Source organism: Schistocerca cancellata, chromosome 2 (assembly GCF_023864275.1).
Source record: "Schistocerca cancellata isolate TAMUIC-IGC-003103 chromosome 2, iqSchCanc2.1, whole genome shotgun sequence".
NCBI classification, from domain to species: domain Eukaryota; kingdom Metazoa; phylum Arthropoda; class Insecta; order Orthoptera; family Acrididae; genus Schistocerca; species Schistocerca cancellata.
In genome coordinates this window covers 226,329,436-226,343,513 of record NC_064627.1, presented here as the reverse complement: position 1 = coordinate 226,343,513, position 14,078 = coordinate 226,329,436, and the positions used below count along the sequence as shown (strand labels likewise).

General features: G+C 44.5%; 1 protein-coding gene across 1 annotated transcript in view; it reads left to right on the top strand.

Annotated features, from left to right (window-relative positions):
* The window catches only part of LOC126144752 (dehydrogenase/reductase SDR family member 11-like), a 46,201-nt gene that overhangs the window by 30,589 nt on the left and 1,534 nt on the right, over positions 1-14,078 (top strand). Inside the window, exon 5 of the mRNA XM_049915509.1 lies at positions 11,053-11,199. Coding sequence (XP_049771466.1) covers positions 11,053-11,199 — 147 coding nt within the window. The remainder of the gene's footprint in view (positions 1-11,052; positions 11,200-14,078) is intronic.

Sequence of the window (14,078 nt, the reverse complement as noted above, 5' to 3'; positions counted from 1 at the left end):
CTGTGGTCTGGGGACCTGGGAGGTCAAGCATGACGAAAGTGGCGGCTGAGCACACGATCATCACCAAACGACGCGCCCAACAGATCTTTCACGCGTCTAGCAATATGGGGTGGAGCGCCATCCTGCATAAACATCGTACGTTCCAGCAGGTGTTTATCAGCCAGGCTGGGGATGATGCGATTCTGTAACATATTGGCGTACCTCTCATCCGTCACAGAAGCAGTTACAAAACCAGAATCACGCATTTCCTCGAAGAAAAAAGGCCCGATAACGGTAGATGTGTTAAATCCAACCCATACCGTGACTTTCTCGTCGTGCAATGGAGTTTCCACGATAGTTATAGGATTTTCGGTAGCCCAAATTCTGCAGTTGTGGACGTTGACAGACTCTCGGAGCGTGAAATGAGCTTCGTCGGTCCACAACACGTTACTCAAGCAATCTTCATCTTCCGCCATCTTTTGAAACGCCCACACCGCAAATGCCCTCCGCTTCACTAAATCGCCAGGTAACAGTTCATGATGCCGATGGATTTTGTATGGATAGCATCGGAGGGTACGCCTAAGTGCCAACCAAACAGTAATGTATGGAATGCCGGTGCGACGTGCGACTGCACGAGTGCTGACTTCCCCGTGCATAGACGAACCCACTACAGTCTCCATTTCTTCCTGAACTGTCTCAGCAGCATTATGCCTTGTGCTCGGTCGGCCACTACAGGGTCTATCGCCTAAACAACCCGTGGCTTCGAACTTCGAAATCATTCTCGCCACAGCTGCATTTGTCAACGGACCTTTACCCGTTCGAATCCCCTTCCTATGGCGATAGGATCGTTGCGCTGAACTAGCACATTCACCATTCTGATAATACAGCTTCACCAAAAGAGCCTTTTCAGGTAACGTCAACATGCTGCGACTGCTGGCGCATCTCTCTCTCTCTTTTTTTCCCTTTATTGTTATTTTAATGCCTAAACAAGCAGGTAGGCTGTCAGCGGTATGCTACGCCGCTCTTCAGCCATAGTGTTGACAATAACAGAACACAATGGAGAATCAGAATGAACATAGTGACGTGCAAAAAAGAGTGGTCACAGATACACAAAAAACACGGAGCCGTTCACACTCGACGATAACGACACTGAAAACACGTTGACACGGCGCACAGAACACTGGTGAATCCGACGGCACAAGTGAACGTAGAAGCGTGACGGCGGACACTAAAAAACACAAAACGACGTCACACACACGAGACACAGATGGCGATGATCTCCGGCGCGCGAATGTTCACTGAGCGTGTGCGAGTCCGGGGACCTGCCAAGAGAGGAGGAGGAAGAAGGGAAATGGGAGAGGGAGAGGGGAGAGCAGAGAAGCCATGGGCACGGGAGATAGGGGAAGGAGGAAGGGGGAGGGGAAGCCCGGGGGAACAGGGGAGGAGGGAGGGGCAGGGGAAAAGGAAAGAGAAGGGAAGGGAAGAAAAGGTAGGGAGGGTGCCTAAAGGAAAGGACACAGGAAGTGGGGGAGTAAGGTTCAAAGTTGATAGGAGGGGTAGATGGAGGGGAGGAGGACATCATCAGGGAGGGGGAGCTGGCGGAAGCCACCTTGGGAGAGGGTAAGGAGGGTGGAGAGATGGAGACCGGGTGGGACGTGGGAATACAGGCGCGGCAGCGGGCAGCGGTGGGAGAGGATGGGTGAGACAAGCGGATGAGGAGGATCGAGGTTGCAGGAGGTGTACAGGATCCGTAGCCTTTCAAGGAAAAGGAGGAGGTGGGGGAAGGGGATGAGATCATACAGGATCCGCGTGGGGGAGGTGAGACGGATACGATAGGCGAGGCGGAGAGCATGGCATTCAAGGATTTGTAGGGATTTATAAAAGGTAGGGGGAGCAGAGATCCAGGCCGGATGGGCGTAACAAAGGATAGGGCGGATGAGGGATTTATAGGTGTGGAGGATGGTGGAGGGGTCCAGACCCCACGTACGGCTGGATAGGAGCTTGAGGAGACGGAGTTGGGAGCGTGCCTTGGCTTGGATTGTCCGGAGATGGGGAGTCCAGGAGAGGCGACGGTCGAGGGTGACGCCAAGGTACTTAAGGGTGGGAGTGAGGGCGATAGGACGGCCATAGACGGTGAGATAGAAATCAAGGAGGCGGAAGGAAGTGGTGGTTTTGCCTACGATGATCGCCTGGGTTTTGGAGGGATTGACCTTGAGCAACCACTGGTTGCACCAAGCGGTGAACTGGTCAGGATGGGATTGGAGAAGGTGTTGGGAGCGCTGCAGGGTGGGGGCAAGGGCAAAGAAGGTGGTGTCATCGGCAAACTGGAGAAGGTGGACGGGGGGTGACGGCGGCGGCATGTCCGCCGTGTACAAAAGGTACAGAAGGGGGGAGAGGACGGAGCCTTGGGGCACACCGGCGGAGGGGAAAAAGGTGTAGGAATCTGTGTTATGGATGGTGACATAAGAAGGACGGCGGGAGAGAAAGCAGCCGATCAGACGGACGTAGTTAATGGGAAGGGCGAAGGTTTGGAGCTTGAAGAGGAGACTGGAATGCCATACGCGATCATAAGCTCGTTCGAGGTCCAGGGAGATGAAGATTGCGGAGTGACGGGTCTCTCTCTCTCATTACAGCTCCTTTTATACACGATTGTCATGCGCAGTCACTGACGTTTTGCTGTCCAGCGCCATCTGTCGGACATTTTGTGATCTTGGTTTTTTTGGTTCTAATAAAACCCCATGTCATTCCAAGCATGTGTGTCAATTTTTTCCTCTCTATCTACATTATTGCGTGGTTTATTAAGTTTTCAAATGTGTACTGACTTTTTGATCACTCGGTACTTGGAGAGTGGAGCGGTTTGGCGTGGTCGCGGCACATAGAAATACTTCAGAGTGCCGACTTGTGCACTTGTGAGATTTCCGTTGCTTCTACAGTGAAGACGTATTGTGCGTTTAGAAGTGAATATCTCGCGAGCTATGTTGTTGTTCATAGTTGATTACGTGCAGTAGGAATCTATTGTTTCCCTGTTGTTCAACTTATATTTTATTTAATTACTGGACCACCGACACCAATATAAGTGTTTTGCAGAAATATACCGCATTCTCAAAAGTACTTCTACTATCGTACTCATCATTTAAAGTTGTTAAGATAGTACCTGCAGATTTTATTTAATTGCAATCTTTCGTTTATAAACGTCTATGTTATGTTCAAAATTCGCAATTGCCGAGTGATAGGAACTTCGACTAATCGATTCATGAGTGTATTCTTATGGTATACAGTAGACTCAGCAGTATTTGGCCTGTAATGCGGCAACTACGTATCCCAGCCCCTAGACAACGAAACCAGCCAAAACTTTTAATATTTCAACGTTAAGTTCGGAGGGTGCGTAGTTATTTTGAAAGCCCGCAGAGCTCAGAATGGAGGGAAGAAGAAACTGGAACTAAGCAAACCATCGAAGATGCAAGAAAAACTGGATTTCATAAGACGAATGAAATAGGATGAAAAAAGTAAATCTCGACCGATGCATAAAAATCGGAAACGAGATAACAACTAAGTGCAGCAGAGAAAAGTATATGTGTCGTCAGCAGACTCCACAAACCCGCGGCAATTAGAAAGGCTGCGCAAACTGAGCTGTGTGGCGGCATCAGCGCTACGGCGCGAGAGCAGTGCCAGCGGAAGCGCGGCTACACCAGCGCTGCCCGGAGCCAACGTGGGTAGCCGGCAGTCGCGGAAGCACGTTGGATACCGCCGGGAAGAACATTGACGACTATAAGGCAGAGTGTTGTGGAACGGTCGAACAGGAAGCATTGAATGACGCACTCGGGTAGCCGTTGGCTGGTGGACAGCTGGCAAAAGGAGGGTGTTGTTTGATGGCCGCAAGTACGGCACGTCCGTTGCAGTTTCAGTAAAGCAGTCTGTCCTGTGCACTTAACGGAGTGTATGAACTAGGATTAGTCTTTCAGCTGCGTATGCATCGGTTTTGCATGCAGCTCTCTTGGGGCTCCAACGCATGTTGTAAGTTTACGTGTTGCACGGATGGTGTCGTACTGCCTGGTTATAATTAAAGTGCAGCTACTCACAGAACTCCAGTGTGGGCTGAAATTACCGTGTGGCAACGAAACGTGGCAGATATTCTAATGCGTGAATGCGGAACTGATTTACGCTGGAAAAAAGTTAGTTTCAATATTGGCTGCCAGGTGCAAATCTGGCGCTGTGAGTGCAAGAAAGACGTGTAGAAAAGTTTCCATGTGTAATGGGTTTGAAATGGGACGTCGCAGAAAAGCTCAAAATAGTGCGAGAGTTATCATGTTGGTTTTATTGTCAACTGCCGCTTACACAGTTTGTTCAGTATGAGCACCCGAGAAGTCGGCGAAATGCTGTACAGCGCCAGATCTGCACCTGGTGGCCAAAATTGTAACTAACTTTTTTCTGGTGTAACTCGGTTCCACGTTAACGCATTAGCGTATCTGCCAAGTATCACTGCCGACATTGAACCTCCATGGGTGGCCGAGCGGCTCTAGGCGCTACAGTCTGGAACCGCGCGACCGCTAAGGTCTCAGGTTCGAATCCTGCCTCGGGCATGGGTGTGTGTGATGTCCTTAGGTTGGTTAGGTTTGAGTAGTTCTAAGTTCTAGAGGACTGATGCCCTCGGAAGTTAAGTCCCGTAGTGCTCAGAGCCATTTGAACCATTTTGAACCTCCATAGGTAGTTGCACTTTAATTATAGCCACCCGGTATTTACAAGAAGCAGACGGTAGTACTGTGCTGCATGTATATGCAGTCACTCTGTGTGAGCTTCATTGGATTGACTTGCAGCGCTGTTAGATGATTATGGACTGACCGATCACACCTGATTTTGAGCACAAAGTTTAGGTTGCATTGCCCTTTCATATTACTGTACCTAGTGAATAATGTTCGTTCTGCTGATGCATATTGGTACATCTGGATAATGTGCTGTTTGACATCTGCAAGTCACTGTGATAATTCTAATCATTAATACCCAGGCCTGCCACTCCCACTACCATCAGTATAGTTTAAGCGCATGAGGCAAAAAAGTATAGAGACAGTAGACCTAGCAAAAACAAACTCACCATGCACTCAAAAATTGTATAACTGCAGATTAGATGTAATACACGCAGGAACATAGTTAGCTCGTAGCAACAAAGTTAAATAAAAAGTATAACATTCTGTTTGAACGTGAGAAAATAACAGACGGAATTATTATATCGCAGAACTATATGATGGAGAATACGCCAGAAGTGGTTCAGAGTCCTTGATGAGCTATTAAACAATGCTGGAAATAAGGTGAAAGATCTGCCTCCTCAACTCTTTGACTACAAATTTATTCTCAAACAAATTAATGTATGGTTAGTTAAATTAATGTCGTAGTCAGAAGTAACAATATGAAAATATTTCACACCGTTTCATTTGCCAACACGGCTAGAGGGCTTCAGAAGACGGCGCACAAAAACTAAAAGGCATACAGAAAAATGACACATATTAGTTGATAGAGTATCTCTCCAAGTTTGTAACTTGTTTTACAGGTGGACAATTTGGGCTTCGTTTGTGATGTGGGAAATGTCAATTCGTGCGTGCAATTTGTTGATACGACGTGTCCGGGAAGTCGCGACTGCAGCCTGCTTTGCAAATCTGGTAATTAAGATGCCTATTTGCAGGCTCGAACTAACTCGTTGCGACAATACGGAGACGAGGGTTATCAATGAAATAACGTACAGGTGCAATCTGTCAATATAAGAATTCTTCAAAGTATTGGCAGTCATCACTTTACTAGTGGGACATTGCTACTTGGCAATAACATGCAACAAATTCCAACTGATTCTCTGATAACCTATCGTGGGATACAAACTTTCGATGGTAGTCAAAGGGTTTATATAGAAAGAAAACAGATATTCATGAAGACATTCATGTGGAGTATTTTAAGCTATGACTGTAGGGCTGAAATCTGGGGAAAAAATTAGAGGCAATAGAGATGAAAGAAAATTTAATTAACAAATACTAAAAGAAATTAAAGACGAAAGGACGTTGATTGACGTGAAACAGAGAAGCAAAACTAAATTATCTAGATATGTTATTCGACGTAACACCTTCATAAAAAAAAGTCTTGCATGGAAAAATCCCCCGAAAAATATCAAGAAGCAGGCCCAGAACGTAAAGTCTACGAAGTTTTATCAGTGGAATAAACTGCAGAAACTACATCCAAATGGTTCATACGGGAATGGACCGGGAAAAATGGTTTCATCAGCAAGCCTTTGCCTTCAGTTTCTGAATATGACGAAAGGCTTCCATTACGTGTGTGTTATTTTAAGTTGTCTTGTAGTTCGCTTAGTGTTGAATAGTGTTTTGTTGCAGTGTACTGTTTGGTAATTGATGAATTTCTTGCTCTGTGTGACAACTTTATACTGTTGTTAAAAAATGTTGCAGATGATTACTGTGTTTTAGGATTTGGAGGTCTGTTTCTATGCCACTGGGGTGTTGGTCATTTCTAATGAGGTGGTCTGCAAAAGTGAAATGTGTGCTGTCAGTTTTCAGTGCTCTTAAATGTGCTAAGTATCTTATCCTGAAATTTCTACATGTCTGTCTGATGCATACGGCATCACAATCTTTGCAGGTTAGTTGGCATGTACCTGTTATATGCCTCATGTATACCATGTTCTATCATAATATTTCCTATTCTGTGAGTTATTTAGTTGTCGAATGTCAGGGCGTACCATATTTCTTGTTGTTTGCCGTTTCTCCATCTTGAGTGCCTTTTGCGTTTGGGTGTTAAACCAAAAAAGTAATCTGTGTACTTGCAAAACGGCGGACCCATCCTTAATTAATTATCGTCTTTTAATGTTTATGTGTGTGAGAAACGTAAGGACGAAGTGGTGCCCAAATGAAAGGGAAAAATTTTTTTAACTTACTTATTCACATTTTAAGCACAAACCTTAAAACCACTTCAAAGTACTATTCATTTGCATTAATACACTTGCCTGATCTGTTATTCCATTTTTCAAAACATTGTTTAAATTTAATCTTTTGTGATGCCTGACAGCGTCTCCACCGTGTTTTTCTTCACTTCAGCAACATCAGCAAAACGCTTTCATTTCACGTCTCTTTCCATTCTAGGAAACAAAAAATGTCGTACGGGGAAGGTTGGGTGAATATGGGCGGTAAAACACGGATCATACCTTTTTGGTCAGGAATTGTCGCACAGACATGGCTGTGTGAGTACGGACATTGTCATGATAGAAAAATCAGTCACCTGACTGCCACAAAATAGGCAATCAGGCAGCTTACACCTTGCACAGTTGCGCAATCTTTTCAAAACTTCCAAGTAGAAAGCCTTAATGGGCGACTCCTCTCTCATCGAAAAAACAAATCAGCATTGTCTTAATGTTTGATTTCACCTGACGAGCTTTCTTGGGGCAAGGCGAACTTGAAGTCTTCCATTGGTTTGACTGTTGCTTTGATTCAAACTCGTAAGCAAAGCACAAACTTTCATCACCTGTGATAATTTTCGAAAAAAAGTTTGGGTCATTTCGGGACCCGTCTTTCGAAGCACAGCAAGCTACCACGCGACCTTGTTTTTGTTCGGCAGGCAGCAGTCGTGGCACGAATTTGGCAACCACCCTTTTCATTCCAAGATCTTCCGTCACAGTTTGCTGCATTGACCTCCAAGTCACTTCTGACAGCTCCACAATTTCTCCAATGGCCCGTCGTCGATCATCTTTGATGATTGCACGAATGTTTTCAACATTTTCATGTGTTCGGGCTGTGGAAGGATGGCCAGAGTGACTTTTGTCATCAGTCGACATTTCACAATTTTTGAAATGGGAAAACCACTCATAAACTTGAGTTTCCCACACAGCAGCGTCCTTGGACACTGATTTTAAAGTTTCGAGAGTTTCCATAGACTCTTTACGATCTGTTATTGTTGTTGTGGTCTTCAGTCCTGAGACTAGTTTGATGCAGCTCTCCATGCTACCCTATCCTGTGCAAGCTTCTTCATCTCCCAGTACTTACTGCAACCTACATCCTTCTGAATCTGCTTAGTGTATTCATCTCTTGGTCTCCCTCTACGATTTTTACCCTCCACACTGCCCTCCAATGCTAAATTTGTGATCCCTTGATGCCTCAGAACATGTCCTACTAACCGGTCCCTTCTTTTTGTCAAGTTGTGCCACAAACTCCTCTTCTCCCCAATTCTATTCAATACTTCATCATTAGTTATGTGATCTACCCATCTAATCTTCAGCGTTCTTCTGTCGCACCACATTTCGAAAGCTTTTATTCTCTTCTTGTCCAAACTATTTATCGTCCATGTTCCACTTCCATACATGGCTACAACCCATACAAATACTTTCAGAAACGACTTCCTGACATTTAAATCTATACTCGATGTTAACAAATTTCTCTTCTTCAGAAACGCTTTCCATCCCATTGCCAGTCTACATTTTATATCTTCTCTACTTCGACCATCATCAGTTATTTTGCTCCCCAAATAGCAAAACTCCTTTAATATTTTAAGTGTCTCATTTCCTAATCTAATTCCCCTCAGCATCACCCGACTTAATTCGACTACATTCCATTATCCTCGTTTTGCTTTTGTTGATGTTCATCTTACATCCTCCTTTCAAGACACTGTCCATTCCGTTCAACTGCTCTTCCAAGTCCTTTGCTGTCTCTGATAGAATTACGATGTCATCGGCGAACCTCAAAGTTTTTATTTCTTCTCCATGGATTTCAATACCTACTCCGAATTTTTCTTTTGTTTCCTTCACTGCTTGCTCAATATACAGATTGAATAACCTCGGGGAGAGGCTACAACCCTGTCTCACTCCCTTCCCAACCACTGCTTCCCTTTTATGTCCCTCGACTCTTATAACTGCCATCTGGTTTCTGTACAAATTGTAAATAGCCGTTCGTTCCCTGTATTTTACCCCTGCCACATTTAGAATTTGAAAGAGAGTATTCCAGTCAACATTGTCAAAAGCTTTCTCTAAGTCTACAAATGCTAGAAACGTAGGTTTGTCTTTCCTTAATCTTTCTTCTAAGATAAGTCGTAAGGTCAGTATTGCCTCACGTGTCCCAATATTTCTACGGAATCCAAACTGATCTTCCCCCAGGTCGGCTTCTACCAGTTTTTCCATTCGTCTATAAAGAATTCGTGTTAGTATTTTGCAGCTGTGACTTATTAAACTGATAGTTTGGTAATTTTCACATCTGTCAACACATGATTTCTTTGGGATTGGAAGGAGTAGAATTTCAACCCCGCACGCTGTTCATGAAAATCAGCGGTTGCTGAAACGATAGCCATACAAAATATTAGTTACTATAAACTCTGCCGAAACTAGTCCAGACTAGAGATGGGGGATCCGCTCTTGAACTAATTCATAGAGTTGAATCTTTCAAAGGAGTGAACAATCAGTGATTCAGAAAAAAAGAACGGTAGCTCCAAACGTTTCCCATGGCAGAGAGAGAGAGAGAGAGAGAGAGAGAGAGAGAGAGAGAGAGACGGAGCATATCAGCAGCGCCTCTGCTGGTCAGAGCACAGTGCACGCCACACAACACAGCCAGCGCCAGCCTCTGCCCTGCTTCTACCTTGGCTGCCTGCATTGTGCAGTGCCCCATTGGATTTTGTGTTTCACATATGCCGTGCCGTCTCTGTGCGTCGTCTGCTGCTTGCAGTGTCTGGCGCAGCTCAACTTCGCATCGCACTCTGCCGGCGATCGTTTCAGTCGCACGTCCTGCCCTCTGGGCACTTGATGCGAGCAACAGGACAGAGAGCCACCTAGCGGATAACATAGGAACTACTTGCAACAACCTGCTCGCAAGGGAACGGACGATTTGTCTCGGAGTGGGCGAGTTCACCACTCCCCCACCCTCGGAACTCGCTCACCCCACCGTCTCGACTCTAGCCAGAGCGTTGAGCAAAGCGACTCAGGTGTCACTCTGGTCTCTGCGGTCTCAGCTCACGCAGTAATACAGCTCGCGGCTCGACCTGCTCGACTCAGCGCCTCTGCATCGGAGTTCGTCCCTACTGGATATTGTTCTTCGTAGTAATACCGCTATGTATATTACATTATTATGTTATGTATACATCAATTGTTTTTATTTTATTTTTATTTGTTTAAACTGATTAGATTAGGTTCCTGATGACTCATCTTACTATAGGATTTTTATTATGGACACTCGAATTTACGCTTTAATTACGAGCGAACCGATAAACGTATCGCAAAATGTGATACACCAATATTTTCCTTGTTTCATTCTGCGTAAGGCTATATGCAGCACTTTCGTTTTACAGTCAAATTTATATATTTTTTTCTTATTCTGGTACGGATTTTGCGATTTTAGGCGTCTTCGGAAGGAAACGTTCACTTTAAAAATATATGGCTTGCGATGTATTTGCATGAGGTTAATGAAATTTTAATACATTATAGCCAAATATATTGTTAATGTAAATCTCAAGTTACAACATTTTCCGATCACTCAGAAAACCACGATAGTGCAAAATAAATCAATAATCAAAAACTTTGTCATATCGTGGAAATTTCAATAAACAATACAAAATTCTTACTCATTATCTGTGTTACTTCAAAATAGGATCAAATAAGATCAAAATACAGGTATAGTACTGGAATAAACCAAGTTTAAAGGGCAATGTGCCTTCCATTTATTTTCTATTGTAAATGAGTGGTGAGTCATGAAAAAGAGCTAATTCATTTCAGGGAGTGAACAGTTCTGATCCAATCTCTGAAAAGAACAGTTTTGCCCATCTCTAGTCCAGACCTCCTTCAGCCACGGCACACGGCTTAATGACTCTGGAATGTTCGCTCCATGCGCTCTTAGAGGCAAAACACAGTACTACAAAAGTTCTGCCTACAAAAAAGTTAGTTTCGTTTCTTTTGAGTACTCCATCGTGTGTCTTCCTGACAATTTCTGATAACTGATGTCGTATTTTTACTAATCTGTCACTCAATTTAATCCGCTAATGTTGGTCATGAAATATAATTGTACATATGAAGAGTCAGAGACAAGCCCCAAATTAATGCACCATCTTTCAAAACAGGCAGTTTCTCCAGGAGCCGTGAGGACAGAGTTTCTCTCGAACTTCGATGGTCTTCCTCCGAACCTCTACGACACGATTCCCTGCCTGGAGTCTGAAGACGTCGCGGAGGCCGTTGTCTACATGCTGTCGCAGCACCCACGAGTCCAGGTAAGCTCATGTGGCTCCTACCGATCTACTTCGCGTCTCAGAAAATCGATTACCTTCTGATACTTTTATTTTGGACTATACAACTCTTGTAATACTTTGTATAGAATCTCGTTGCCTTGACAGGGAAGTTGAACAGATATAGAATTATTGGGTCTCCAACCGTGCAAACTCATCAGAAAGGCGCCTCGTTTTGATGAGTGTCATTCTCATCATCTACTAGCAAAATGGACATCGTTGGCTACGAGGTGATGGAAGAGAGACTCATGGAACAAACAAATACTTTAGATGAGTTTAATTTTTTATCAAAACCTTTAACGGATCTTTCCCTCTCAAAATTTCCGCATTCGGCCTGAAGCGCAGGACATGAACCATGGTCTCATAGACGGAAACTTGTAGATCAACTCTTTTGACTGTTAGCACTGCTCATAGCTTCCGTGATACGTATAGACCACACAAGCAACACAAATTTCCGAAACGCATGGAAAAAGGGTTCAGTAATTAACAGACTGCGACGGTTCGCTACCTTAGTAAAGGTCTATACGAACACATCTGAATGTTGTCCGTTCAAACAGAATGCTTTTTCATTTTGTCATCTCCATGGTGGGTTCTTATTTTCTTTATATAAAATTTAATTTCAGTCAACTGATAACATAAGCACTTTTAGAAACGGTCACAGTACAATACGAAAAAAAAAAATATTGATTCCATGTCCATAAAACAAAACGGTTACACGCGCTTGTATTTCGTATTTCGACTCTCGAGCTGGAATTCATGCAGGGCAAAAACTTTTGTTTCTTGAAGAGCTGTAATGTGTTTACTGTTACCATTTCTCTTGTCGTCTGGTTCTGAATTATTCACAACAGAAAATTTTCGCAATTTTCTTAAATGTAACAAATTATGCAATATTCGCTCCCTTGTGTGACTTACTTCCCATCATAATCAACACTATATTCTGAAGTGACAAACGTCACGGGATAGCGGATATTCACATATTCAGATGGCCTGGTGTCCCGTACACAAGGTCTAAAAGGGCGGTGCATTGTTGGAGCTGTCATTTTTACTCAGGTGATTCATGTGAAAGGGTTTTCGACATGATTATGCCAGCACGACGAGAATTCACAGACTTTGAACGGGGAATGTTAGTTGGAACTAGACGCATGGGACATTCTGTTTTGGAAATCGTTAGGGAATTCAGTATTCCGAGATCCACAGCGTCAAGAGAGTGCCGTGAATACCAGATTTCAGGCATTATCTCTCACTATGGACAACGCAGTGGCCGACGGCCTTCACTTAGCGTCTGAGAGCAGCGGCGAAGTTTTAAGTTAATAGGCTATGGCAGCAGTCGACCGACGCGAGTGACCTTGCTAACCATACGACTCGTCTGCACCGCCTTTCCTGGGTCTGTGACAGTAACTTTGGATCCTAGACGACTGGAAAACCGTGGCCTGGTCGGATGAGTCCGGATTTCAGATGGTAGGAGCTGATGGTACCGTTCGAATGTGGCGTAGACCCCGCGAAGCGATGAACACAAGTTGTCAGACTGACGACCACAGACGTTAAGTCGCACAGTGCTCAGAGCCATTTGAACCAGCAAGTTGTCAACAAGGCACTGTGCAAGCTGGTGGTGGTTCCATAACGGTTTGGACTGTATTTACATGGAATGGAGTGGGTCCTCTGGTCCAACTGAACCGATAATCGGTTACTTGGAGACGATTTGCGGCCATTCATGGTTTACATGTTCCCAAAGAACGACGGAATTTTCATTGATGACAGTGCATCATGTCACAGGGCTAGAGTTGTTGACGTTTGGTTTGTAGCGCATTATGGACAATTCAAGCGAATGATTTGGCCACCCAGATCGCCCAACATGAATCCCATCGAACATTTGTGGGGCATAAATGAGAGGACAGTTCGTGCATAAGTAATTGTGGACGTCTATAGTGGTAGCATGGCTCAGTATATCCGCAGGGAACGTCTATCGACTTGAGCCCATGTCCCGTCGAGTCGCCCTACTGCACCCGGCAAATGGAGGCCCGACACCGTATTAGATGGTATCCCACGACTTTGGTCGCATCAGTGTATAACAACTTCCGTAGACTGAGGAAACAGACGTCAGATTTTTGTTTTCTTCTTCATTTCTAGACCAATCTCTCATTCAATTGCCTTTGACAATGATTTTTGTGTATAGTTCATTCTCCATTGTCCACATATCGACTATTATCGATTCCCCAGTTACTGTTCTATTGACTTAGCGTACCGTAGGTTATTGATTGATCTATATTTACCGTAGGGATGCTCGGCCATGACGCCATTAACGTCTCACTGAGCTCATCACATTTGGAAAACAATTGTAAATGAGGTTTAAAATTCTCGCAGGTGTGACTGACATTGAGTTTAATTTGATTCTGTTCATTCTCCCGACGTCAGACACAAATTTTGCAGTGAATAAGAACGTATTTGATTCTATTCTTAGACGTCGTATTGTAAGAACATTAGTGGAATGAAAAGTTATGAGACTTATACAACACTGGAGGATCAGCAACGTCTGAAAGTTCAATTCCTGTCTACTGTCAACGAAAATGTCGCTTGCCCAATACGCTACATAGTCTATCAGATCTGCACTATTATGTGCTTGTACACTCCTGGAAATGGAAGAAAGAACACATTGACACCGGTGTGTCAGACCCACCATACTTGCTCCGGACACTGCGAGAGGGCTGTACAAGCAATGATCACACGCACGGCACAGCGGACACACCAGGAACCGCGGTGTTGGCCGTCGAATGGCGCTAGCTGCGCAACATTTGTGCACCGCCGCCGTCAGTGTCAGCCAGTTTGCCGTGGCATACGGAGCTCCATCGCAGTCTTTAACACTGGTA